Source organism: Leptidea sinapis, chromosome 26 (assembly GCF_905404315.1).
Source record: "Leptidea sinapis chromosome 26, ilLepSina1.1, whole genome shotgun sequence".
NCBI lineage: Eukaryota > Metazoa > Arthropoda > Insecta > Lepidoptera > Pieridae > Leptidea > Leptidea sinapis.
In genome coordinates, this window is record NC_066290.1 from 1,068,665 (window position 1) to 1,094,318 (window position 25,654).

The 25,654-nt window shown below is 35.6% G+C and overlaps 1 protein-coding gene across 1 annotated transcript; it reads left to right on the forward strand.

Moving 5' to 3' along the window:
- Positions 1–1,383: 1,383 nt before the first annotated feature.
- LOC126972293 (shootin-1-like) lies at positions 1,384–25,062 on the forward strand. Its single transcript, XM_050818943.1, has 9 exons — positions 1,384–1,852; positions 9,075–9,261; positions 14,041–14,162; positions 15,873–16,021; positions 18,113–18,270; positions 18,854–19,037; positions 19,496–19,787; positions 20,723–20,962; positions 21,936–25,062. The coding sequence occupies exons 1-9, from the start codon at positions 1,591–1,593 to the stop codon at positions 22,136–22,138; spliced, it is 1,797 nt and encodes a 598-aa protein (XP_050674900.1). The 5' UTR covers positions 1,384–1,590; the 3' UTR covers positions 22,139–25,062.
- Positions 25,063–25,654: the final 592 nt, after the last annotated feature.

The following is a 25,654-nucleotide window of genomic DNA, read 5'->3' on the forward strand; positions in this document are numbered from 1 at the left end:
TCGGTCCAGCCGTTTAGGAGGTAGTTCAATCGTAAATCTAAACCATTCTCGAATCCACCTGATGACACACACCAATCTCAAATTCACTGGAACAACCAAAAACTTCATCAAAATTGGTCCAGCCGTTTAGGAGGTAGTTCAATTGTGAATCTAAACCATCCTCGAATCCCCCTTAACTCACACAAAAAATTTCATCAAAATCGGTCCAGTCATACATACACACGCACACAAGAAATATATATATAAAGATATTCGTCGTTCAGAACAGTCCTAGACCATTTATAAGCTTAGTTACTAATTGAGTCAGGAATTTCAACGAGGTCAAATATATTCTTCCTGCGTTACCAGTAATTGTTTATTTCTTTAAGATTTGTTTTATTGTAGTTAATACAAGCCAGGATTTAGGATCATTTGCAATATTAATGGTGATTAAAATGTATTATGTACATAATATTTACGTTAAGTCTTTAGATTCATACACCAGGAAGGAAGCTTTAAAAATTTTTGATATTTTTTTCACTTTCCCTGTGACTGCCGCGGCCATGACTGCGTTTTTAATGAACTCCCTTTCGTTACATCATAAACAATAATCACCTTGAGAATATTTACTTACTGTAAATTAGAGCACTCCTGGCACTGGGGAGAATTACAAAGTAAGACCGAAAAGTGCAGTCCACACTTCATCGCTTGTAAATTTGTGAACATTGATTGGTTGAATCATCAGCATTTAATAATGACCATGCCTGCTCAACACACCAGTAATAAAATTATCACTGTACTCTCTCGCTCCACATTCGCATTCGTCGAAAAAATTTGATAAGTAGTAAGTTACAAAAGGTTATCCTTATTTACTCAACACAACGTATAAGTACATTCAAGATTTATTTAAATTTCTGAACGGCTTAGATTACCTAAGCCGTTCTAGCCATTAGGCTAGAACGTATATAAGAACCTTATTTTATTCCTATGACTCAGATAAATTGTTAATTATTGTATCCAAGACACGATAAAAACAAACTAATCTATAAGGGAAGTATATCTATTATTCTCTAAACCTAGCACACTACTTTTTGCACGCTGATTCTACTTATAGTTAGTTTACGTCCACCATAATTCATACTAAGATAGAAAGGTATATAAATAAATCTAAATTGTATGTATTTAAAAACAAATAGAGTGCAATCTTTCCAATTACGAAATTCTCACTTAAGCGTTGATCACTAACTTAAATAACACTACTTTATCTAATATGCCACTAGTACATAAACAAAAAGCGTAAACATTAGCCGAATGACTCACAATGAAGTCCATATGATTAACATTTCACAAGCACAGCGTAGAATGTAGAATAATATTACGAATTACGATAGCCGTTAAGTTAGTTGCAATTCGAACGCGAACAGACTGAGTCGCGTGACGCGTCCGTATTCCGACTTCCATTTTATTTGTTAATTGTTCAAGGTTGTTGTTGTCAAGTGAACGCGCTTCGAATGACAGTGACACTTATATTATTCCAGAACAAAGCCAGTGGAACTAAAACCGGTTGAAAGTGTGATCAAAACGGGAAAATGCGATACCTGTAATTGCAAAATGATTAAAAGGAATGGTGATGTTTTTGCAATTTCAAACAATCAGTGTCAAGGTGTACGTAGCTCTGTCTCGCTCTATCCTGCGGCCACAACAAGGATACCGCGAGCCACAACTGCTCCTAGTGCGAGAATGACGCACCCTGATGCGCAGCAAAATTCTAAAGAAGCAAATATTGCGCTGTCTACTTACGTCGAGAAGTGGAAAAACAGATACGAAGATGCTGAAAGAAAACATAAGACTTTCCTGCTTAAATCTGAAAAAGGTAATATTAGAGTATCGACTATCACAACTTTTTCCTTAGTTTGTTATAAAATAACGTTTAGATAAGAAATATTATCTTGATCTGATGATCGTTAGCGTGTGTAATTTAATCTAAGGTTAAAATAATTACTCAACATAGAGTTACGACACAAAGACATGATATTTATTCTTTTGCTTAAAACATTTCCGTGAATAATAGGAGTTAGTTTCATGAATTTTCATGTATTATTAACTTATAGGTAATCCTAGCTTCCGCCTACTTTCGCGGTGAATTCGGTTGTATCGTGCAGGAAAACTTCGGGATAAAATGTATCCTATGCCTTTTTCTGTATCCCTGACAAAGTGTGTACAAATTTTCATTACGATCTGTAAGTTATCAAGACGTGAAAACGTAATAATAACCAAATTTATAATACTTATTAGTTAAGATAATAAATTTTTAATTAGTAGGTACATAATAACTAGGTACTTATGTCAATATAATTTCAAATTCCGATACCTTAATACATTTCATTAATTCAATTTTGATGTTTGCGTAGTTGTTTTAAAAGTTTTTTTTATTTATAAATAAATTCTGGCATAAAAGGCTTTTATTTTCTCATAATTGATTCCTTTAGAATTCTTTTTGATGTAATGTAATAAATGTGTAAATAAATGTAATCTCATAACGTATTAAATATATAATACACTTTCTAGTTTGTATTGCGCGGCAAGTCCCATGAAAATTCAATTCAAATATTTTTATTCAAAATAGGATATGAAATCACTTATTGAAACTGAAAACTATAAACCGTTTTAAAAAGTATGGCTCAGACTTGAGAAGAACTGTCGTAAGAAACTCAGCGGGTTTTTTTATTAAAAAAAACATTAGTATCTAATATCGTATAATAAAAAAAAATCACTATATAACCAAAACAAAAGATTTGCACTTTTTTTACATTTTTTTTTAAAAAGGACTAAAAAGTATAAAAGTAATTGCGTATTTTTATACAATATAATTAATGAATCTAATTCTAGTTACGATAATTGTTATTTTTGGAATCGGTGTCCTTCCGCCGCGACCCGCTCTCGCCTCTCGCCTCCTCACAACTCAAGCACATCTCACCTATAACTATGTATGTAGTTACAACCCTACCTTGTCTGACACCGACTCCAAAAATTACACTAATCGTAACTAGAATTACAATGGGACCGCACGGGAAGCACCAGCTTTCAAATAAAAAGATAATTATCAAAATCGGTTCACCCAGTCGAAAGTTTTGAGGTAACAAACATAAAAAAAATACCGACGAATCGAGAACCGCTCCTCTTTCTTGAAGTCGGTTAAAAATTTATCATTCAATTCATTATTTAATAGCCTGAGGGCGGTTATTCCATTCCCAATCTGTGGTATCATTAAAAAAGTCATTGTTATTATTAAGTAACCTTAACCACACAATTATTTTTAACAATTCTTTTGAATTTCGTAATACATTTGTTTTGAACACATTCTGGGATCTTCTTGTAAAAGCATATACACCGGCCCACAAAACACGTACTAATTCGTTAAAGAATAGGTAATATTGCTTACGCACAACAGATACACTCTTAATAATAGATTTACCCAGAATCATACCAACTAGTAATCTATAGGTACCTAGTTATAAATTTAGCATTAAGTTTCCACAGTTTGTGGAAACATGTCTTATCGCTAATGTGTAATATGTTATGGAAAATGATGTTAATTCATATTAAACACGGTTACAACTTACAACACAAAGATAAGATAGCTTACAAAAAATATACTTAAAATATTTTTTATATACTTAAATGAAAGGGATGGTTATTTAAAAGCAAACCTTTTATATCTTACTGGACTCATAACTGTACATAACTCATTGCCATGTATATTTTATCACTGGGTTCATAACTGCATATAAAAGAGACGACAATATTTGAGCATAGATTACGTATACAGATTACAGACCACACCGGAGGATTTATGCATTTTATAATGACTATCGTACGCTCCAATCAGTTTGTCATATACCATACAAAAGATCTTTTGAAAATTTTAATAGTAAATTAAAAATATCACATTTATACATATGTGTGGATAATATGTTTCAAAACTATTTTACAAAGCCATTTAGAATATCATAACAACGATGAACAAAGGGGTACAAAGTTAACAATTACCTAGTGACATACATGGGGCACTTCTAGATAGTCGGAACTATTTGAATTTCGAATGTTAAATGTTTTTAAACGTTGCAAGCTTCTTTGTAATGAAAAAAAATGGCGGGAAATCATTTGTCAATTGTTTTTTATCACACATCAAAGTTCTACGTACGCAACGAAAATCTAATTAAGTCGAAAAGATTTTAGAGCGATGATTTTTTATGATTTTAAAAGTTCTCTTTTACCGCAAGACTGTGCCGCTCATCTTCAAAACGCTTTTGGGAGGGAAGCACCTTGCTTGAGCACCGTGAGGCGATGGTTTGCTGAAGAAACCCGATGTCTCTCAAGACATCGGGTTTCTTTACATGACGAATTTCGTGAAGGGCGGCCTTCAACAGCTGCCGTCAACGAAAATAATGTGGCTACTGTTAAGCGGCTAATTGACAGACAATTCGAGGACTATTGGGGATTGGTATGAGCCAAATTCAGAAACTTTACACGAAGAATTGAAAGTTCGGAAACTATGTGGACGTTGGATCCCTCATGAACTGACAGCGGAGCAGAAGCGAGCTCCCGTGAAATGGTGCTCAAAGATGCTAATGAAGTACGACGACGGACATTCTAATCCTGTTTATGACATTGTCACAGGAGACGAAACGTGGATTTATTGTTTTGAACCCGAAAAAAAACAGCAATCTTGTGAATGGGTGTTTGAAAGTGAGAACAGGCCAACAAAAGTGAGACAGGCGACAAACGTAGGTAAAAAATGATCGCATTTTTTTTCTCAGCGGGTCCCATCTGCACAATTCCACTTGAAGATCAAAAGAGTGTTAATGCCGAGTGGTATTCTACCATTTGTTTACACAGGATGTTAAAAAAAGTTCGCGAAAGACGACCAAATAGCGTTATCATGACAACGCTTCATACACGGCCAACAAAACTAAGTTATTTTTAGCTTCCGAAATAGTTCAACTCGTCACCAATCCTGCACTTAGCCCCGACCTAGCACCCTGTGACTTCTGTATTTTCCCCAAAATCAAAGATTTGATGAGAGGTTTCACTTACACCGATTCCGAAGAGGCAGTGATAGCGTTCAATCAATACTTAGAAAACAAGCCTTTAGATCTTTGGTCCTCCTGGTTTAAATGGTTCAGTCGCATGAAAAATGTTTGAAATGTAAAAGAGAGTATTTTGAAAAGGAATAAACAAAATATTTTGGTTATAACATGTTGTTTTTTTAAGTTACGTAAAACTTTTAGTGTGACCTATCGTACGTATTCACATTTATAACGCCTTTCTTATTTTCATAGCAAATAATCTCTAAAGAGAGTCAGGCGTAGATATTTAATTATATATAAGAAAATAGAAAATGGTTCCACAATTTAATATATTAATAACCAGCAGAAACGTGAATTTGTATTAATTTAATGGATATTAGGAGCGAAATACAAATAATAATATTAAATAATTTAAAACATTAAATATACAAGAAATGAAGTTTACCTCCAACGAAGCCAATAGTCAAACAAAATGAACTGTGCTAATTGTTTACGTAATTAACATTATTATCATCATTTTAGTGGTTGTTCGTAATTAGTCGAAACGTAATGGAGTAATGACGTAATAGGAACAGTTATTAGTTGGAAGGTAAAAGGCATAAAAGGCATTTATTTTCTCAAAATTGATTCCTTTAGAATTCTTTTTTATGTCATTTCTAATTACCACTAGATACTACTACCGCTTCGGAAACAAATGGCGCTCTGAGAGAGAAGAAGCGGCGCAAGAAACTCTCCCAGCATTCTTTTTTTGCGCTCTTTTCAATAAAAATATACAATATTGTACAGTCACATCTATCGCTATAAAATAATCACAATCTAGTCCCAGGCTGTCCGATCATTTAGATATTCAGCAGTGGAGTAATAGGATTTACGACAGAGCCATTTTTTATAAAACATTTAAATTTATTTATACATAATGCCTGAACAGTGGCTGGGACTTTATTATAGAAATGTATACATTTACCCTTAAAGCTATTATGTATCTTATGACGCCTACTAGAATTAGTTACAAGCAATCCCTTATTTTTAGTTTTATGTGGTATGCACCGGTATTTTACTATTTCATTAATGAAAATAAAAAAAAACCTCAATAAATGATACCAACATAATAGTAAAGTAGGCCTCGAAATATTTAGTTTAAACCTAAACGTTCGTTTAATATTACTTCAAATACCATTATATTTTTTCAAATATTTTAATTCAAAATTGGATATGAAATCACTCATTGGATGTCAAAAATATAAGCCCATTCGGAAATGACCTGAGAAGAACGGGCGCAAGAATAAAATTTCCATACAATCAAATGTATAATTTAAATAACCTGACCTTAACCACATTTAAACGAATTTAACATTTCTATTGAATTAAGTACTTAATACATTTGTTTGGAACATTTTTTGGGATCTTGTTAAAAAAGCATCGCCCCACAAAAGACATCCCAACTCGACTTAGCCGTATAGTAGCCATTGTAATTTTATGTTTGTTCCTGGTATTAACATTATGGTTATGACAATTTCTAGCAAATTCACTTAAGGTGCTTATGTGCCTATGTTACCTACATAACATAACATTATCAAGGCATCAATTTTTTATTATATAGATGTTCATTTCTTTAAATTTTGATCTCAGTGATTCTTTAGGACCTAGGTTATAAATGGCACGAATAGCCCTCTTCTGCAGTACAAAGATGGTATTGATATCAGCAGCATTGCCCCATAGCAATATACCATAGGACATAATACTATAGAAATAGTAAATAAGTAAAGGAAATGACATTTGGTGGCTATCTTTAGTTTTCTTACTCAGTACTGGCATGAATTAACGCTTTAATAAGTATTATTTTTATAATTTTTGCTCAGTGTCATTAAATGTAAAACTGTTATACCTATATTAATATAAAAATTCTGTTATTAAACACCAAAAAAAATTGATGCACAGTTGCGAGCTCTTAACTATTTAAAGTACTCTTTCAATGAATGCTTAATATAAATCTGTTCATAAGGCTTAGGTCACACTACGTATTTTTCCAGGAAGTCGCTAACCACAGACCGCTACACCGCGATACCAGTTGCGTCTCACACACAGACACACACGCTAAAACCACAACACTGACCTCGATACTCATAGTGAAGATGGTTTTAAATGAAACAGAAAGAAGAAGACTTCGCAAAAATTTTGCACATAATGGCTCCATCCACTCATTAGTTGTAGATTTGAGAAAGGTGTATTTTTTGAAAAAGTTGTACGTCCAACAAATAAAATTTGAAAAACAAAATTTTATGAACGATGCGGGATTCGAACCCACGAACTCCGGCGTTCCGTGCCGGTGCTCTAACCAGAACCAGAACTAGATGTACAAGAGCGACATCTCAAGTCCAATTTCCTAATATGCAAATATTGGGGTTGAGCAGGTTATCAACTGTAAAGTAGATCCTGTAGATGAAGCCACAACCTGAGAGTTGAACAAAGCAAACAGAGTTTCATAACGAGGCGGTGCTCGGACGGTTAGCTCAGTTGGTTAGAGCACCGGTACGGAACGCCGGAGGTCGTGGGTTCGAATCCCGCATCGTTCATAAAGTGTTGTTTTTCAAATTTTATTTGTGTATTAATCCTAGAAGTGAGGGTCATCACTTTAAAAACGTAATATATTGTTTATGTCCATATAAATTAAGTAACCCGCCCCGCTCATTGTATGAATTGTCATATACGTAATGAAATGTCATGGACTGAATTATTTGTATTGCGAATATATAGGTATTTCTAAGTCAAAAAATGTAGTTTCTGGGTAAGTAATCACTAACATATTATATACTAAAACCTTCTCCGAAACACGCTGCGTCTAATGGTATAAGTATTATTCCGATGGGTTCAGTAGTTTTCACACAAAAAGCAGGCTCTCCATTTATAAGTATAGATAGATAACGTAAATATATAATTAAACATATGTCTGTTCTATAAACGCGAAATAAATTTATTCCAAATTTATCTTTATATTACCTTTATCACTACAGAATTACATGACAGGGAGAAGTAATTCTAAACTTGGAGTAACTTTAGATTGCGTTCATTAAGGCGACACTAAATGTCAGCGACCTTGAGCGATATGAGTTCACGGCTGCAGGCCCGCCATCTATGTAACAAAGCCGATATTTTGAAAATTCTTGCGTGGAAAACAGTTTATATGCTTACAATCCTCGTTATTCACTACTAATCTGAATAAATGAACCTACACAAAAAAGTACAAGCTATAAGAATAACTTTTCTGAGAGAAGTACCAGAAAAATGCGTCACGCCATGCCAAAAAACTTGTTTAACTTCAAAGAAAAGTGGTAGTTCAAAAAGGGTTCGGCAGTGTTAACTTTAACCAACAGCAAGCTTTAGCAACCTACAAATAACACTTAAGGATATGTGTAACAGGATTAAGTAGTGTTCATAGCTCGAAATGCTATACTTTCACCACAAAACTTGTCTAAAAACACCATGTGTATTTCCCATTAATATAGATTCATGAAATTGTCCGAGTTTAAACTAAGTTTCATACCATAGATGAAGGAAAACTGTTTGTGTAATTAAGAGTTACATATTATTTCTTAAGTACACAAAACCTATAATAAAATCATAGTAGTGTCGTGAGTGTACATTTAATAAGTGCCAAAAAAAGTCTATTTTGTCAAATGTCATCTGTTCGAAGTAAATCCATGGAACAGCATTATATTACAAATATTGCTTATTAGATAAAATTAATTGTAATAAAACCATGTGTTGCCTTTAGTAAGGCAGTACGCGAGTAACCATTGATCGGTCCGGTCCAAGTTACCATTAACCATTTGCCTATAACCATTACAGGACTGGTCCGAGTAACCATTTTAACCAATTAATAGTAGAGATCCGCGTACTCGCCAGTACAGCCTTTTACCATAAAACCAATATATATATCTACCCCTAAGTGCACCCCTTTTCATCATCAATAAATACTTGACCTTTCGATTTTGTTTTATGTTCCAGCACGTCGGGAGTATGACGATCTGCAGCGTAGGTACAACATCGTTGTGGAGGAGAGGAACCACCTGGACGCAGAGCTCAACGACCGCGAGAAGGAGCTCAACAAGCTGCGCCAGGTGTCCGAGAAGCTGTTCCGGGAGTACCAGCAGCTGAAGAACCAGCATGAGATTGACTCCGGTGTCATGCATAAGTATGTTTATTTTATCCATCCAGTCCATCTGTCAATACCATTTTTTAGGAACTCGTGGAGGAATCACGGTGATATTTACTTCAATAACAAACATTAGCTTAAAATGTAGGCGCAGGCAAATTAAAACCTACAGAATACTTCCAGTGGGCTAAATTCATAAAATACATCGAGTAACAAGGTCTTTTTATATATTTTTTTTTAATGATAATAAGAGACGAGACGAGCAGGACGTTCAGCTGATAGTAATTGATACGCCCTGCCCATTACAATGCAGTGCCGCTCAGGATTCTGGAAAAACTCAAAAATTCTGAGCGGCACCACAATTACGCTCGTCACCTTGAGACATAAGATGTTAAGTCTCATTTGCTATTTCACTAGCTACGGCGCCCTTCAGACCGAAACACAGTAATGCTTACACATTACTGCTTCACGGCAGAAATAGGCGCCGTTGTGGTACCCATAATCTAGCCGGCATCCGATGCAAAGGAGCCTCCCACTGGTATACGAGTACCTCTGTAACTATGTACCTCTCTATATCTAACTCCTAAATTCTGAGGTGTTCCTACAATTACTCATTGAATCTACCGTTCTAAAATAATAATAATATAATCTAGATCTTATCTCTCAAGTGGGACCAATTCTGAAGTATACTCATGAGTTTCGAGATATGAGGTAATATCATACATACAGATAATACAGTCGGACAGAGAACCTCCTCTTGTTTTCGAAGTCGGTCGAAAAGATTTTCCCAAGTTAAAACCGGGTCAACAAACTACAGTTGACTTATGTGAATTATCAATTACACATCCTTGAATCAGAATATTTTACTATACTTACGTTTTTTTTATGAAAATAAGTGACGAGCACGACGTTCAGCTGATGGTAATTGATACGCCCTGTCCATAACAATGCAGTACCGATCAGGATTCTTGAAAAATCCAAAAATTCTGAGCGGCACTACAATTGCGCTCGTCACCTTGAAACTTATGATATTAAGTCTCATTTGCCCAGTAATTTCACTAGGTCGTCCTTCAGGCCGAAACTCAGTAATGTTTACACATTACTCCTTCTCAGAAGAAATAGGCGCCGTTGTGGTACCCATAATCTAGCTGGCAATCTGTGTCCTTCGACTGGTACGTAAAACTTAGCTGAGTGTAATAAAACGCGAACTTAAAATTTGATTTGGGCAGTCTTAGCTTAGGCTCAGTATGATTTTAGCTGTTAAATAACAGCTAACCTTTATGTGAGTAAAGCGTACATAGCGCTCTATAAATCTCAGCCTGAGAATTTTATAAATACTATTTTTTATAACTCAAATTTTACTACATTAATATACTTCCCAAAAGTAAGCCGTGTCAGAAGTTAAATTCACGGTTCTTGTATAACATACAGTTAGAAATCTACAAACCACACGCAACCGGGTCATAAATTACGCCAAAAATATGATAATTTCGTTACAAATTTCACTATCGATATTACATTTAGGATCAGTTTGAGAAACCGATCGCACGGTTAACCATAGTGCGGTTATATACTCGTGTTGGTAATTCGTAGTTTATCTGTTTAGTGTTGATGTGTTCAAAAACATACAAATTCAAATATAAACCAAACCTCACATATTACTTGCATTCGGAAATAGTTTGTGATGTAAACTACAAATAATGAATTTTGGATATTTTATCTTGATTTGTGTGGTCATATGTTTGCTTTTTAGGTTAAAGGGAAATATTCCATCATTTTTTATTTAAGTGTGTAACACATGCCATAATATAACAGTACTGTGTATTTGTTTGTGTTACGAGTTTCACTATAGGTTTTATTCGCTTCTGGCAAATGACGTTTTTTAGATTGCGCCAAATAATGACTCCAAATAAAGAAAAGTTTCTTAAAGTTTATTTTTCAATAGATGTCATATAAAAATGTATTGCTGTTTGTAATATAAAAACTTAATAAAAAGTCCTTGGTCAAGTGCGAGTCTATTCGCTCACCGAGGGCCCCGTACGTAAACTTGTTGGTATTTATAAATAATTTATTTGTTAAATGGAAAATTGTTTAGATACGCTGGCTACGTGATATTATTTTGTTTACATATTGAATTAGGTTGAGCTTTTACGCTAAGCTTTGTAACGTTCGGTTAAGTCAACCCGAGTCGATTAGTGAAACGCGATCGCCAGAGCAAAGTGCATCGGAGTTACATCATTATAATTATAACAAATTAGATTTACAATAATTAGATTCTTCATAAATTCATGAATAAAATAAAAAGTTGTATTTCGTATTATAAATAAATAAATTATTAACTTCGCTTTGATGATACTAGTTTCGAGTGTCCCGGTGGAATCATACACCATTGTTTTTAAGAAGTTTTGGTTTAATCTCGTACACGGTGCTTCTTGGGAATAATTTTTGTGATCATGTTACTACAAATTAACGATTTTCAAATTTTCACCTCATAAACATGAGGTGAAAATTAATTTAATTTCACCTCATAAACATGAGGTGAAAAAAAATAATTAACCAAGTTATTGTATCATATCAACTAGTATCTATATATTTATAGTGAAAATGGTCTTTGTTTGAGGCTCTTTTATGCCTTAACCACTGATCGTATCGACATGCAATTACCACCATTCGATGCGAAATTTATGCTAGATGGATTATGGCTGGAATTTCAACTTTCCTTACTTTTAGGATTCGCCCAGCGAAGCGAGCTGGAACGGCTTGTAATTAAATACGCTGAAAAGTGTGCACGCGTACCTGAGTGTGTGTGTATTAATTTTGATAGCTTCACCCGTTTTTGGGTTGTGATGGTATTCAGAACTCCTCTTACCACCCTTCTCTTTCAGAAAAACCCTGGACTAACATTTGTTTACAACAAACAGTCCATAATTTCGGATAAAAATAAACAACTTTAAAGGAATACTAGCAACTAAGTGACCCTATAAAATCTACCTATAATATACATATATACAAAAATAAACCTATATAAGTATAATATAAATTAAAAATAACGGAACTCTAATAATCTGTGAAGTATATAATATAGTTTATTGTCGTGTAGTTTCATAAACCCGTATTATTGTATTGGCCGTGGTGCGCTATGCTGCGTCGTGCTGATAAGTGCGTGTTCAAACTGTGTTTGGTCGAGTTGACTAGCTTCAAACGTGATAAACATAATATGACCATAATTGTCAACTGTTTCATGTGAGTATACTATACTTTCATTTATATCTGTTGAATTATTATTAGTCTCATTTTATAACAATTTTAAACAGTAAAATTTATGAAAGATGCAAGAATCGAATTCGCGACATCTCGGGTTCCGTCTGAACGGTCTTTCCAACTGAGCTAACCGTTCGAGACGCATGGGTCGTAAATACTTGGTATATCCATAATATAATTTGGTTACAAATCAAATTTGTAATTCCAGAAGTGAGGGATATCACTTTGAAAATAACAAATTGTTTAAAACGTAATATAATATGTTAAAAAAACGTGTGTGGACTGTGGTTAGACAGACTTAGAAACTCTCGCACAATGTGTCCCTTCCAAAACAACAAAGTGTCGACCAATGCCATAAGAAACTTCTATCTTGTAAGGCCCCGCTTACAGATCTGGTAATAAAGTAAAATGTAACCTCGTTCAGTGCAACTTCCAGAAGACTCATGCTTGCGTGTAATAAATATCAATCAAATATAATTTTTCGTAACATAATTCTTCGACAACACCTCTTATAGCCTCGCGTAGTATCGGAATAAAGTGTTTTATATCTGGGAGATAAACGGGAGAGACAATACTTCAAGCCGGCCCACATTTTAGCGCAATGTTGAGTATTGCTGTCATCTCTGATCTGAGATCTGAGCCCCAGCATCAGCTCCATCCATGATCATTTTTTTTATGACATAAGAGACGAGACGAGCAGGACTTTCAGCTGATGGTAAATGATACGCCCTGTCTATTATAATGCAGTGCCGCTCATGATTCTTGAAAAACCCAAAACTTCTGAGCGGCACTACAATAATTGCGCTCGTCACCTGGAGACATAAGATGTTAAGTCTCATTTGCCTAGTAATTTCACTAGCTACGGTTCCCTTCAGACCGAAACACAATAATGATTACATATCACTGCTTCACAGCAGAAATAGGCGCCGTTGCGGTACCTAAAATCTAGCCGGCATACTGTGCAAAGGAGCCACCCACTGGCAAATGGTCGCTTGAATTGTCGGGGATCCAGTGCGTAGAGACGTCGCATCATTGTGTGTCTTCTACCGCATGTATCACGGGGAGTGTTCCGAGGATCTATTTGATTCTTGCTGCCAAATTCTTTTACTCCACACGCTACAACCTTATTTTAGTCTTGCTGACCACCTGAATGTGTGACGTTCCTCTTCAGTCCGGTTTTTCAGCAACTTTCTTCTACGTTAAGGCGACACTAAATGCCAGCGACCATGAGCGATATGAGTTCACGGCTGTCGGCCCGCCATCTATGTAACAAAGCCAATATTTTCAAAATATGCTTACAATCCTCGTTATTCACTACTAATCTGAATGAACCTACACAAAAAAGTACAAGATATAACAACAGGTTACATCCTAAATACAAAAAAATATGCATAGAAATAATCTAAACTTGTACGCTCGCATTTTTTTTTATGTGCTCCCAGGTACCTTTAAAAAAGAAGAATAATACGCTCCTTACAGCAGAAATAAGTGGCAGTTGAACCCTGAGTGGACTGCTTACAACACTGATGCTGTTGTTAATGACATGTTTGTGTTCAGGGTGATGCAGCAGGCGGGCGAGTGGTACAAACAGAACAAGCAGCTCAAGAGACGGAGCACGGTGCTGCTGCAGGCGCTGCCGGCCGCTGTCGACATCGACCTCACCGACGCTAACGACACCTGTACGTACTGCCCAGCAATACACGTAGACTCGTCTGTGGACGGTATCTCATAAACCGGCTGAAATAAGAATCGACTTCCAAAATGTCCGCTTACCCGTGGACCATATAGCTTAGTGGTTAGTGTCCCTTACTATTGGTATTGGTTAAGAGGCTCCTGTTTGCGCAATTAAATCACTCAGTTGGGTCCATTGTGCGTGCAGTGTAGGCCAATTATTTCAGTTCAAAACACTTCTCAGGTGTTCGCAGACTCTAGGAGCGACTCCGTATTCAGTAAAGTTTTAGCCCGTTGGTTATACAACCCTGCACATTCCAGGAGTACATGAGTGACCGTACGCTGAGCGTACTGAGCCGGAGGTGCATAAATTTTTATGATGCCTATGAGTTTGTTTGTTTCCGAGTCATGGATGGTTTTATGTATATATATCGTTACCATATTACAGCTACGCCTAGTTTGGGGCAAGATGATTTGTGTAAGTGTGCCAATGTAAAAAAAATGTTCCTATGTTTACTGGCACTTCGACAGTTAAGGTAGATGCTGAAAATCAGCGCTGCACCCAGAATTGGTTTACAGCACAAGCTGAGCATCGGCCTTTTCTTTTGCCACACAGCATATTTAGTTAAGTTAGGATTAGGAATATATTGAAGTATTTAGATTGTAAACAATATGTTACCAACTCAGCTAACCGTTCGAGTACCGCCTCGTTATAGCAAACAGAATTTTATAACGAGGCGGTACTCGAACGGTTAGCTCAGTTGGTTACAGCACCGGCAGGGAACGCCGGAGGTCGTGGGTTCGAATCCCGCATCATTCATAAAATTTTGTTTTTCAAATTTTATTTGTGTATTTAGATTGTAATTTTATGTGTTTGGCATGGAATAAATTTTTCTTATTCTTATTCAATCGGTTGGGTCACCAAAGTGACACCACTTTAGTGAGTGTCAACAGTTCTATCTATTACGCCACCTTTATCATAAAAAATATCTCAAAAACACATTTGAAATAAAAGTTGTCTTTTCGAATCACCTCAACCAAATTGAATAATGCTTTGTAAGGTTATTAAAACAATTTAAAAGTTAATTATTTTGGCCTTCGGTAACATACATTTTAACAATAGCAATTGATTATAGGAATTAGTCATGGACGGCTTTTTTATTAGGTGGAAGAGTCAGGACTCGATGAGAAATAGAAAACTAGCTGTTGTGGCCATTATAAAATATATATATTTTAATAATAAAATATGAATTGTCGGGGACCTAGCGCTCTGTGAACGGCTGGATCACTTGGCGTTGCGTAGAGACGTCGCTTCATTGTGTGTCTTCTACCGCATTTATCACGGGGATTGTTCTGAAGAGCTGTTCAACCTGATTCCTGCCGCCGAATTCCACCTTCGCACGACACGCCACAAGTTAGGATATCATCCCCACCATCTGGATGTGTGGCGGTCCTCCACAGTGCGGTTTTCAAGGAGCTTTCTTCCTCGCACTACGAAGCTGTGGAATGAGCTTCCTTGTGCGGTGTTTCCGGGACGATACGACATGGGTACCTTCAAGAAAAGCGCATACACCTTCCTTAAAGGCCGGCAACGCTCCTGTGATTCCTCTGGTGTTGCAGGAGAGTGTGGGCGGCGGTGATCACTTAACACCAGGTGACCCGTTCGCTCGTTTGTCCTCCTATTCCATAAAAAAAAAATGAATATTTTGTTCTTTCAGCATCAGAAGCCAGTAGCAATGAGGAGGTGGAATTCTTGAAGCGCTGTGTGAGCGAGTTGTCAGAGCAAGTTGCGAGTCTGCAGACAGAGGCTAGCGCGGCCAGGCTGCATGAGTTCGAAGCTCACGAGACCAACGTGCATCTGACGCAGGTACTGACAGGCCAAGGTTGTGGGAGATGGAGCCACCTCACTGATTTAGTTTATATTGATATTGAGTTTTACAAGTTAGTCTCAGAAATACAAATAAAATAACAATATTGGATTTTAAATTAAAGGTAAAAAAAACAATGATATAATAATACAAAAAATCTTAAGTTATATTATTAAATCAAATTGTAAACAATATGTTATGTTTTTTAGTGATAACCCTCACTTCTAGGATTAATACACAAATAAAATTTGAAAAACAAAATTTTATATACGATGCGGGATTCGAACCCACGACCTCCGGCGTTCCGTGCCGGTGCTCTGATCAACTGAGCTAACCGTTCGAGACCGCCTCGTTATAAAATTCTGTTTGCTTTGTTCAACTCTCAGGTTGTCAAATCAAATTATGTCCATATCGCCAAATAACCAAATAAAATAAAAAATAAATTAAATTCAAGTAATAAAATAAAACGTTATTAACATTAATAAATAATTCAAGTACCATCTAACATAATATGCATGTCATTAACAATCGTTTCAAATTTGTCCGCAAATAAATCAATGTCACGTTGTGAGTGACCAAGTCGCCGATCAGACGTATTGCTCGAATTGTAGGATCGTTCTTCCATAAATACCACTCGACCGGCTGTTTCATATGTTTGACAGCAATTTTTTTGTGCCTCAAATATGAAGCGCCACTCGCGAGCGTTCAGAGAACTAATTTTGACGTTTGAAGGAACGTTCAATACGATCTGAATTATTTTTGCATTTTGAATTAACTTCATTCGTTTTCCGTGTTATTCATACTTCAAGAATCAACGTAATAAAGTACACAGTAGACGTCAGTGGCATGTCGGGTGCGCGTGATAAGCCGCTCCAGCAGACGCGGCCGACGTCACAGATAAACAGTAACGTTCTGACAAAGTGGTTCGGTGGTGTAAAATGGCCTTCCTCCACATTATCCTTTTTTAAGAAACTTTCGTCCACGTGCAACCAAACTTTGGAATAAATTTCTTTGCGCGGTGTTTACAGCCGATAAAACATGGGCACCTTCTAACAAGGAAGGTAAAAAAAGAAGCATAAGAGTCTTCGATTCTTCTTGAAATCATTGTCAAATTCAATATTTTTACTTGTTAAATTGTGCACGATCCAAAATGTAAATCCCATATCGCTTTAAGCCTGACACACGTTTATTAAAAATATAGAATGGCTAAGTTTTTGCCTAACAAAAATCATAGTGACTATTCCGAAACTGAACTTTTTAAACATTGCAAAATTTTACCGGTGCAGGTACTGATGAAATATTCAATGTTAAAACAAAACTTTTTCAATACTAAATACTGGGATAAAGTACAACACCCTGTATGCACGCGGGCCGTCACTCGGGGCTGTTTATGCGCTCCGAGCGCGCTCAATAGATATGGCGAACGTACGAATGCTTACCTAGTTCCTCGCCTAATTAATGAATTACCCACTGATGTACGGAACTGTATAAATCCTTGTAATATTAAGAAAAAACAAAAGTCATACTTTTTAAGTCACTTAAAATAAATATATTTACACAATTTATCTAACTGGCACTAATGTTCTGTAGATAATGTACCTAGATTTAACTCTTTGTTAGCATATATTACAAACCCGTGTGGTTTTCTGATGCTAGCTTTAAGTATTTTCTTTTGTAAACTTTAATGTAAATAAATAAATAATAAAAAAAAAAAGTACGGTTCAAAAGACTAAACGCTATAGTGGAATTGACACATTCGATTCGTCTGCAACCAGGCCTTTGAGGGAGAAAAGTAGAATGCGTGGGACAACTCGATTTGGCACCTTGAATATTTTAAAGGAGGTTTAGAAAGCAAATTAGTAAATATAGCAGTTTATTGTAATGTAGTGATTTTTATTAGAATTTTGCAAATTTAAAATGCCCGTTAAATGCTTTGCTCTGATTGGTAAACAGTCAACTTTTTACAAATACGTAATTGAAATTTTCTTTCACAACTTTGTCTATGCCAGTATAGACGTTGATTTCTATATATATGGGAATGTTTTGTGTTTAATTTTTATTAATATAAGTACTTCAATTTATAATTATAGGAGTTGGAAGCCGAGAAAGAGAAGACAGCATCACAAGAGAAAGAGTTAGTAGAACTTAGGCTGCAGCTAGAGAGACACAACCGTGTCTCCAAGCTGTTGATGGACGAGGTGACAGCGCTCAAAGATAATGCTGATCAGGACAGGAAGATGGCGGAGACGTATGTAGACATTTATATATTGAATTGATTATGAATATTTTGTATGTAGCTAGCTCGTACAGCGGGTTCATTACTACATTCGCATATTCAAGTAACTTTACAAAAGTGAACTTATTAGTCTTAGATAATTTACGTGTCTAGATAGAGTCTCTTGTTGTTAGACAGCCGATAAAAACAAGCCAGAGTTAGTACTTTAGTGTGCGTGACAAGCTACGTCTTACACTCGCGATTTGTATGACACTTTAAGCACATGTCTACTATTCTTTATGTAATGCACGCACATTGCTAAATTATATAAGTTATTAGTAATAAATAGCGGCCTTAATAATAAAACAATAAATAACCATCGTAGCTAAACTTGTATGGATACCAGCGGTCCCGACAGATGTAACATCTGTATCGAATCTTGCTAACATTATACCAGAACATGAAAATGAAAGAAAAATACAATCAAGTGAAATAGTAATAAATAAACTACGTACCTATACGCAAAACTATCAAAATTTTTGTTATGTAGGACTTGACGAACACACATGTTAAATAATTATTTCCCACGTCGATATTAAGTCAGTACTCGTTTTAGTTACGCAAGTGAAGCTCGCGCCGCTAAGAAGCGTGTTAAGGTGCTCACACATCAAAGTACATTGCTGCTCGGCGCGCTCGAGCCTGATGAACGGCTTGGTGCCTTGCTCGCCGAGCTCGAACATCTAAAGGAGGCGCTCGAGATGCAAGCCGTGCGACACCAAGAACAGATCGACAGCCTACAGGTACTCATTCTTCTTTTTTTTGTTAGTACCTACTTAAAATAAAACTACCCTCAAAAACGCATTATTTCGCCTTCAAAGCGCTTCTTGCTTCCGTTCTCTGTTAGATGTAAATAGCATTGGCGGCGGTCATCATAAGTCATCACTTAAACACATATACACCATCGTGTACGTACTTTATATCGTCACTTTTGTGTTCTGAAGAACTGCATACTCTTGCTCTAAATGGTCTTTCAATATTGTAAGTCTAAATTTTTCGTATGTTTAAATAACATACGAAAAATTTTGACGTTAAGATATTCTCAATTCACCAAATATTGAAAGAAAAAAGCTTTTTGAACAATAAACTTTTTACCAGCATTTAAAAATTGTACAATCATCAATCTCAATGTATTAGTATAGCATGGAGTATCATGGAGTATTTTATTTAATATTAATATCATTAAAAAAATTTATTCCAGTTACAACTATCGGAAAAACACGAAGAAACTGACATTCTTCTGTGGGAGGAGAAAATAAGATTAGCCGAAGAAGACGCACAAAAAGCGATCCATCGGGCCGAGAAAGCGGAGAAAAAACTCGTTGAACTTGAGAGAAGACAGAAGACTGAACCTAAATCCAATCTTAAATCAAGAATCAGTTACTTTGAGGGTGGTGCAAAAGAGAAGATAGAAGTAAAAAAGGTTATTGAAGAAAGTGAGAAGAAGAATGAGATAGTCGAAGATATAGCAAAAGAAATGGAAGAAATCATAGGTAATACTTAAATATTAAATGTAATACAATTAATATGTTATGTTTTTAAAGTGATAACCCTCACTTCTAGGATTAATACACAAATAAAATTTGAAAACCAAAACTTTATGAACGTTGCGGGATTCGAACCCACGACCTCCGGCGTTCCGTGCCGGTGCTCTAACCAACTGAGCTAACCGTTCGAGTACCGCCTCGCTATAAAATTCTGTTTGCTTTGTTCAACTCTCAGGTTGTGGCTTCATCTACAGGATCTACTATACAGTTGATAACTTGCTCAACCCCAATATTTGCATATTAGGAAATTGACTTGAGATGTCGCTCTTAAATCTAAACAATATGTTATGTTTTTAAAGTGATAACCTAATCCTAGGATTGAGGGTTCATAAAGTTTTGTTTTTCAAATTTTATTTGTGTGTAATATTGGCGACCAGTGTCTAGGTTTACTAGAATTTGTCCACCAATATTTATCATGGTTTTCAACACAGATACGAACCAATTTGCTTATGTCACGGATCTAGGCGTCTTATTATTTACTACGAATGCATGGAAATGCGTTTGAGGCACCTTTAATATTTATATTCAATCCAATTCTTTTTCCACACTGTGCCTCAAAGTGTGTTGTATAGAAGTTTTTAAAAAATGTAATCTAGTCGCTCACGTATGAGTTATTCACGATATTATTGGGTTCACAAATTTATCACGTGTCAATTCATACTAACAAAACCATGTAAATTAATTAAACACACATTACCAGACTTCAAAGAAAGTATTTTAAAACTTGAAAATAATATTGATCGCGGCGGATGTTTTGTTTCTATACTAAGAATATCTCTCTCTATTTTTTGATATTTCACGTATTTTCGGACACTATCCGTCGCAATTATCGACAAAACAACACATTTTAATGACAAGTAATTTTAACCACTCTATTACAGAATCGCAACCTCAATCCCAAGAACATTCTCCTCCGCTGGCTCCTCCTCCCCCGCCGCCCCCTGCCTCCACTTCCGCTCCCCCGCCTCCGCCCCCGCCGCCTATGCTACCTCCCCCTCCCCCTCCACCACCACTCCCCCCTATATTCAGTCCGGCGGGTATGGTGTCAACCCAGGTAGAGGACATGGCACAAATGTTGGCAAATAAACAGGGAACTCTGAAGAAGACTAAGCAGAATGGAGGTACGTGAAAATCCTATTGATTGTCTGCACAATTTTATAGAGCTGATGTGGACGGAATATTTGATCAAGGCACAATCTCCACGACCAGGTACCGAGCGAGTGTACTGAACAGATGCGAGTAGTATTGGTAGAAGATGTAGGTGTACTTCATCTCTGTCAATAGGTCGTTATCTTTGCCTTCAATTTTATAAAACAGACTTGAATATACACACGTATGTCATGATAGAGAACGAAATACGACAGCCTGTATTGGCCTAATTGGCGTAGATACATATATTGAGCGACATTCAGTTTCGTGATCACTTGGAAGAGAAGGTCAAACTGGCCTCTAAAAAGCTTAGTGTACTCAGTAAGGCGAGACAGTCCTTCACTATAAGCCACTGCCTGCAACTATTTAAGGCGCAAATTCGGCTCTACAGGAGTACTGTTCTCACCTCTGACTCCCCGGTACCAGCGTGTTCCACTTGACCGTATACAAAGAAGAGCAGCTCGAATCATCGACGATCAAGTTATCGGCTTGATTTCTTGGCGTTGCGTAGAGATGTGGTTTCTCTCTGCATCTTCTACCGCATTTATCACGGGGAGTGCTCAGAGGAACTGTTCGGGTTGATTCTAGCGGCCGAATTCTACCAACGTGCAAAGTACCACCCGCATCACGTTGACACGTGTTTAGTCAATTACCGGCTGCGGTTTTCCCGAACCGATACGACTTAGGGATCTTCAAGAAGAGCATACTCCCACCTTAAAGGCCGGCAACGCATCTCTTGACACCCCTGATGTTGCGGATGGGCGGTTGCCTCACCTCTCCCCATCCCGTGAGCCTATTGCCCGTCGGCCCCTCTTATATATAAAAAAAATTGTGAATTCCCTCATAGACCGTAGTCACATCATACCCAAACTGGCTTGGAACCCAAAGGATTAAACTACAATCTATTGCAAATAAAAGAAAGCTTTGATTAAACTAAAATTTCAGGTGGTGCTATTGACGCGATAGTAGACCAGATTAAAGGGGGGAAGTTCCAATTAAAATCGACGGACCAGAACTTTATGGAGAAGAAACCTAAAGATGAACAACCGGAAGCTGTTAAGGAGATGCTTCAGATACTTGGTACCTTGAGGAAGCGGCGCAATGTTAGCAGACCTAGCGTGGTTGCCGCGGCAGAGAACGAATCGTGATGTTGTACAATTAAAAGAAATAATATAACACAATATGACTAAGGAAAATAAGACAATTGTATAAACAAGCGTTTAGTCTTTGGAGCGCCATATAGAAACAAATAATATAACGACTGATAAACACGTAGAGATTCTTTGCGTCTTAGAGTCATGTAATATTTAAAATATTAGGTCTATTTTAAAATCAAAAAAGCTTTATATATTGGAAGACTAGGAACACGAATACGCTTCCATTATAATATTGTTGTACAAAGCTTTATGCTTCTAGGTGGATGGCTAAAAAGATATGCGTATTGTTTGATCCACGGCGCCATGTCACTCAGTCTGTTAGATTGTCATCCAAGATCGATGTAATGACGCATACAGAATTATTAACTACTGGATCGTTGGTGCATGAATGGGCTTTGGCTATTTCTGGTAGATGTGTTTGTATTATTTGTAAATGTATACTTAATTTGGTAAACTCAGTCTGTGTTACATTATTCTCAATGTTTTGTGCAAACGTTACAAATTTGATCTCTGTGACCTTTTCTATTCAGATAATTTCTTGTCTATTTTAGTTTCCTTGAGGGACACTATCGCGAAAGATATCATAAATTTCATTTTATTTAAAACAAGCTGATACCCGCGACTTTGTCCGCGTAAACACAATATGATTGAGCACGAAGTGCTTATAAAAATCGTTGTTTCATAAAATTTTAAGAACTTTATATTTAATGAAGATATCGCAATATTTTTTTAGATGAGGTGCCAACATAATTGCAATGTCCAATTTGTATCCAGTAGTTATATATTTAACTTTTGACCCTTCAGCTACTCTGTCGTGTGTGTCTTCTTTAACATTTACAAATATCCTTTGTTTACTATTGATTTCATCATATTTATTATACTCTTAATTCAATAACGTGTTTTTACAATAAACAACGACTATTATCTTTGGAGCTCAGTTTTTATATTTGCATATTTACATATCTTTAAAAATTTAATGACTATATTCCTTATGTTATTATGTTCTGAGGATTATGAAAAGACAATTAAGAATATTTACTATAATGACTTGGTATTTTTGAAAATACTGAAAGATATCATTAGTTATTACATAATAATTTAATATATACATACTGGAATTAACTTATATCGAAAAATATATTTTGTGATAAAAATTGGCGATAGTCTTATTTAAAACATTTTTAAAAATATTTTCATAGCTTTTTACAATCTGGAAACGTTAAAAATATTTTTAGGTTATATTATAGGTACACGAATATTATTATAGTTAGATACTCCTATAGCTATTTTGGAAATAAAATTTTAATACAAATATATGAACGACTAGGATAAGTACCATTTAAGAGTTAATATAATTCCTATACAAACAAATCCTATTGCGTGCGTATTATAATATTATATTGTGTGAGATGAGATTATATTTGGTAGAGTATTTCTCTGTGAACGTTATCAATTTTAATTAATAATGGATGGTTTAGTTATATAGTCATAAAGTTATTTTAAATAATAATTGTTTTGATGCTAAACCATCATAATTTATAATAGTGACGCAGATTTTGTTTATGGCGCGTGCACATCGCGCAGTTGAGTGCGTTAATTGACGTAGATATATTGACAATAACTAAAGTTGTATTTTCACTTAAGCCCAAGTAACCACAGATGTCTTATATTGATAACGTCAGTGATATCTAATATCATTAAACGAGCAATTCTTGTATATATATATATGTATATAATCTGAATCTTGGAAACGGCTCCAACGATTTTCATAAAATTTAGTATAGAGGTAGTTTCGGGGGCGATAAATCGATCTAGCTAGGTTTCAATTTAAAAAAAATGTAGTTTTATCCGTGTTTTAATGAAAAACAGCTACAATAACATTAGAATACAAAGGTAAAGGTCGTTATACTCTTGATAGAGCGGTCGTGGTCATCACGAAGTGAAAACTATATAAAAGACTATAATAGCTCAGATGGGACTTTGGGTGATCCGGAATGCAGAAGACCCCGGTCCGAATCCAGGTGTTCTATTAGTTTTGTTTTGTTCAAGTTTTGTACATCCTGAAAAATCCGAGCAAGGCTCGGTCGTCCGGATATTAATATATCTATGCAAGTAACAATTAGAAGTAATATATATTCTGTGTTTCATTATTATCTTTATTATATATAAGAGATATCCACGTATATAGTCACTCATCACGATATCTCTGGAACCATAAGGCGTAGAGACTTGAAATTTGGTAGATTTATTCCTTTCGCCGAGTAGAGATCAGCTAATTACGGATTTTACGAAATTCCAAGTTTTTTTTTATGAACAGAACAACGTCTGTCGGGTCAGCTAGTTATTATATAATTCTGTCATCCTTGTTACTTTATTTTATCGTGTAAGAAATACTTTTTCGATTGTTTTGCAAGAAGTATATTATCGTATATACATAATATATCTTCAGCCTACCTTTATTATAAGCTTTATAGATACATATAGAACAACTTAAATTATAATATCATTGATATTATTAATATTCTGTGATGTCTGTGTGTCTATTCTGTGATGCTACGAGAAAAATACTCTCCTTTTAAGTCTAAAAAGGTGAAGGAATTGCTTTCCACTTTTTTTCTATAGAATAATGTATTGTGGTGTCCAATATTAAACTGCTTTGTATATTAATTAGAATATAAAATACACTTAGTAATAATATTTAATTTTAATTTAAAATTTACAAACATTTCTAGGATATGAGCTTGTGATAATGTCCTTTCAATCGTAAGTGCCTTATTACTCAAATATTATTAGTTTTTTTTTATATTTTATTGAAAGCATGTACGTTACCGTTTGGTGCCATTGATTTTATACCAATAAGCATTTTATATAAAATATTGTATTTTTGATGTTAAATAAATAAATTTATATATCTATACTTTGTTTCAATTTCAAAGTAGTGATTTTTTCTCCGTGTCTAGTTGTTAAGGTACTAGTTAAATTAAGTGTTATATCAATTATGAAGTACGTATTAGTCAGTCTGCCCCCACTTATACTTTGTTGTCGTACGGCCGTTCCCAATATACTATCTACAGATACAGATAAATTACTACCTTCTACTGTCAGTAATTAGCTGTTAATAATATAACCGATAAGTTATTCTTATCGCCTTATATTGGGACGCGTGAATTGCAATTTCCATACAAACTTCTATCACTGGTAAGCTATGCGTCCTCCCATTGACAGACAGCGTGTAAGGATAAGATGAGTTACCGTCGATAAGTTTATTGGGACAGAAAAGTCAACGATAGTTCCGATTTTTATCTCATGTAAGCCACAACCGGAGATAGACTGAATATTGGGAACGGCCGGTAGTGTACATTATCCGATGGCAGCCATTTTGTTTTTTAGCGTCTTGCTTGGTTATAATGTATTTATGATCTGTAGTGACATCGCTTCGTGTCGCTTATTAATTAATTTATCGATGTTAAGGAATGGAGGTTTTTTATTAAATACGAAATCTATAAT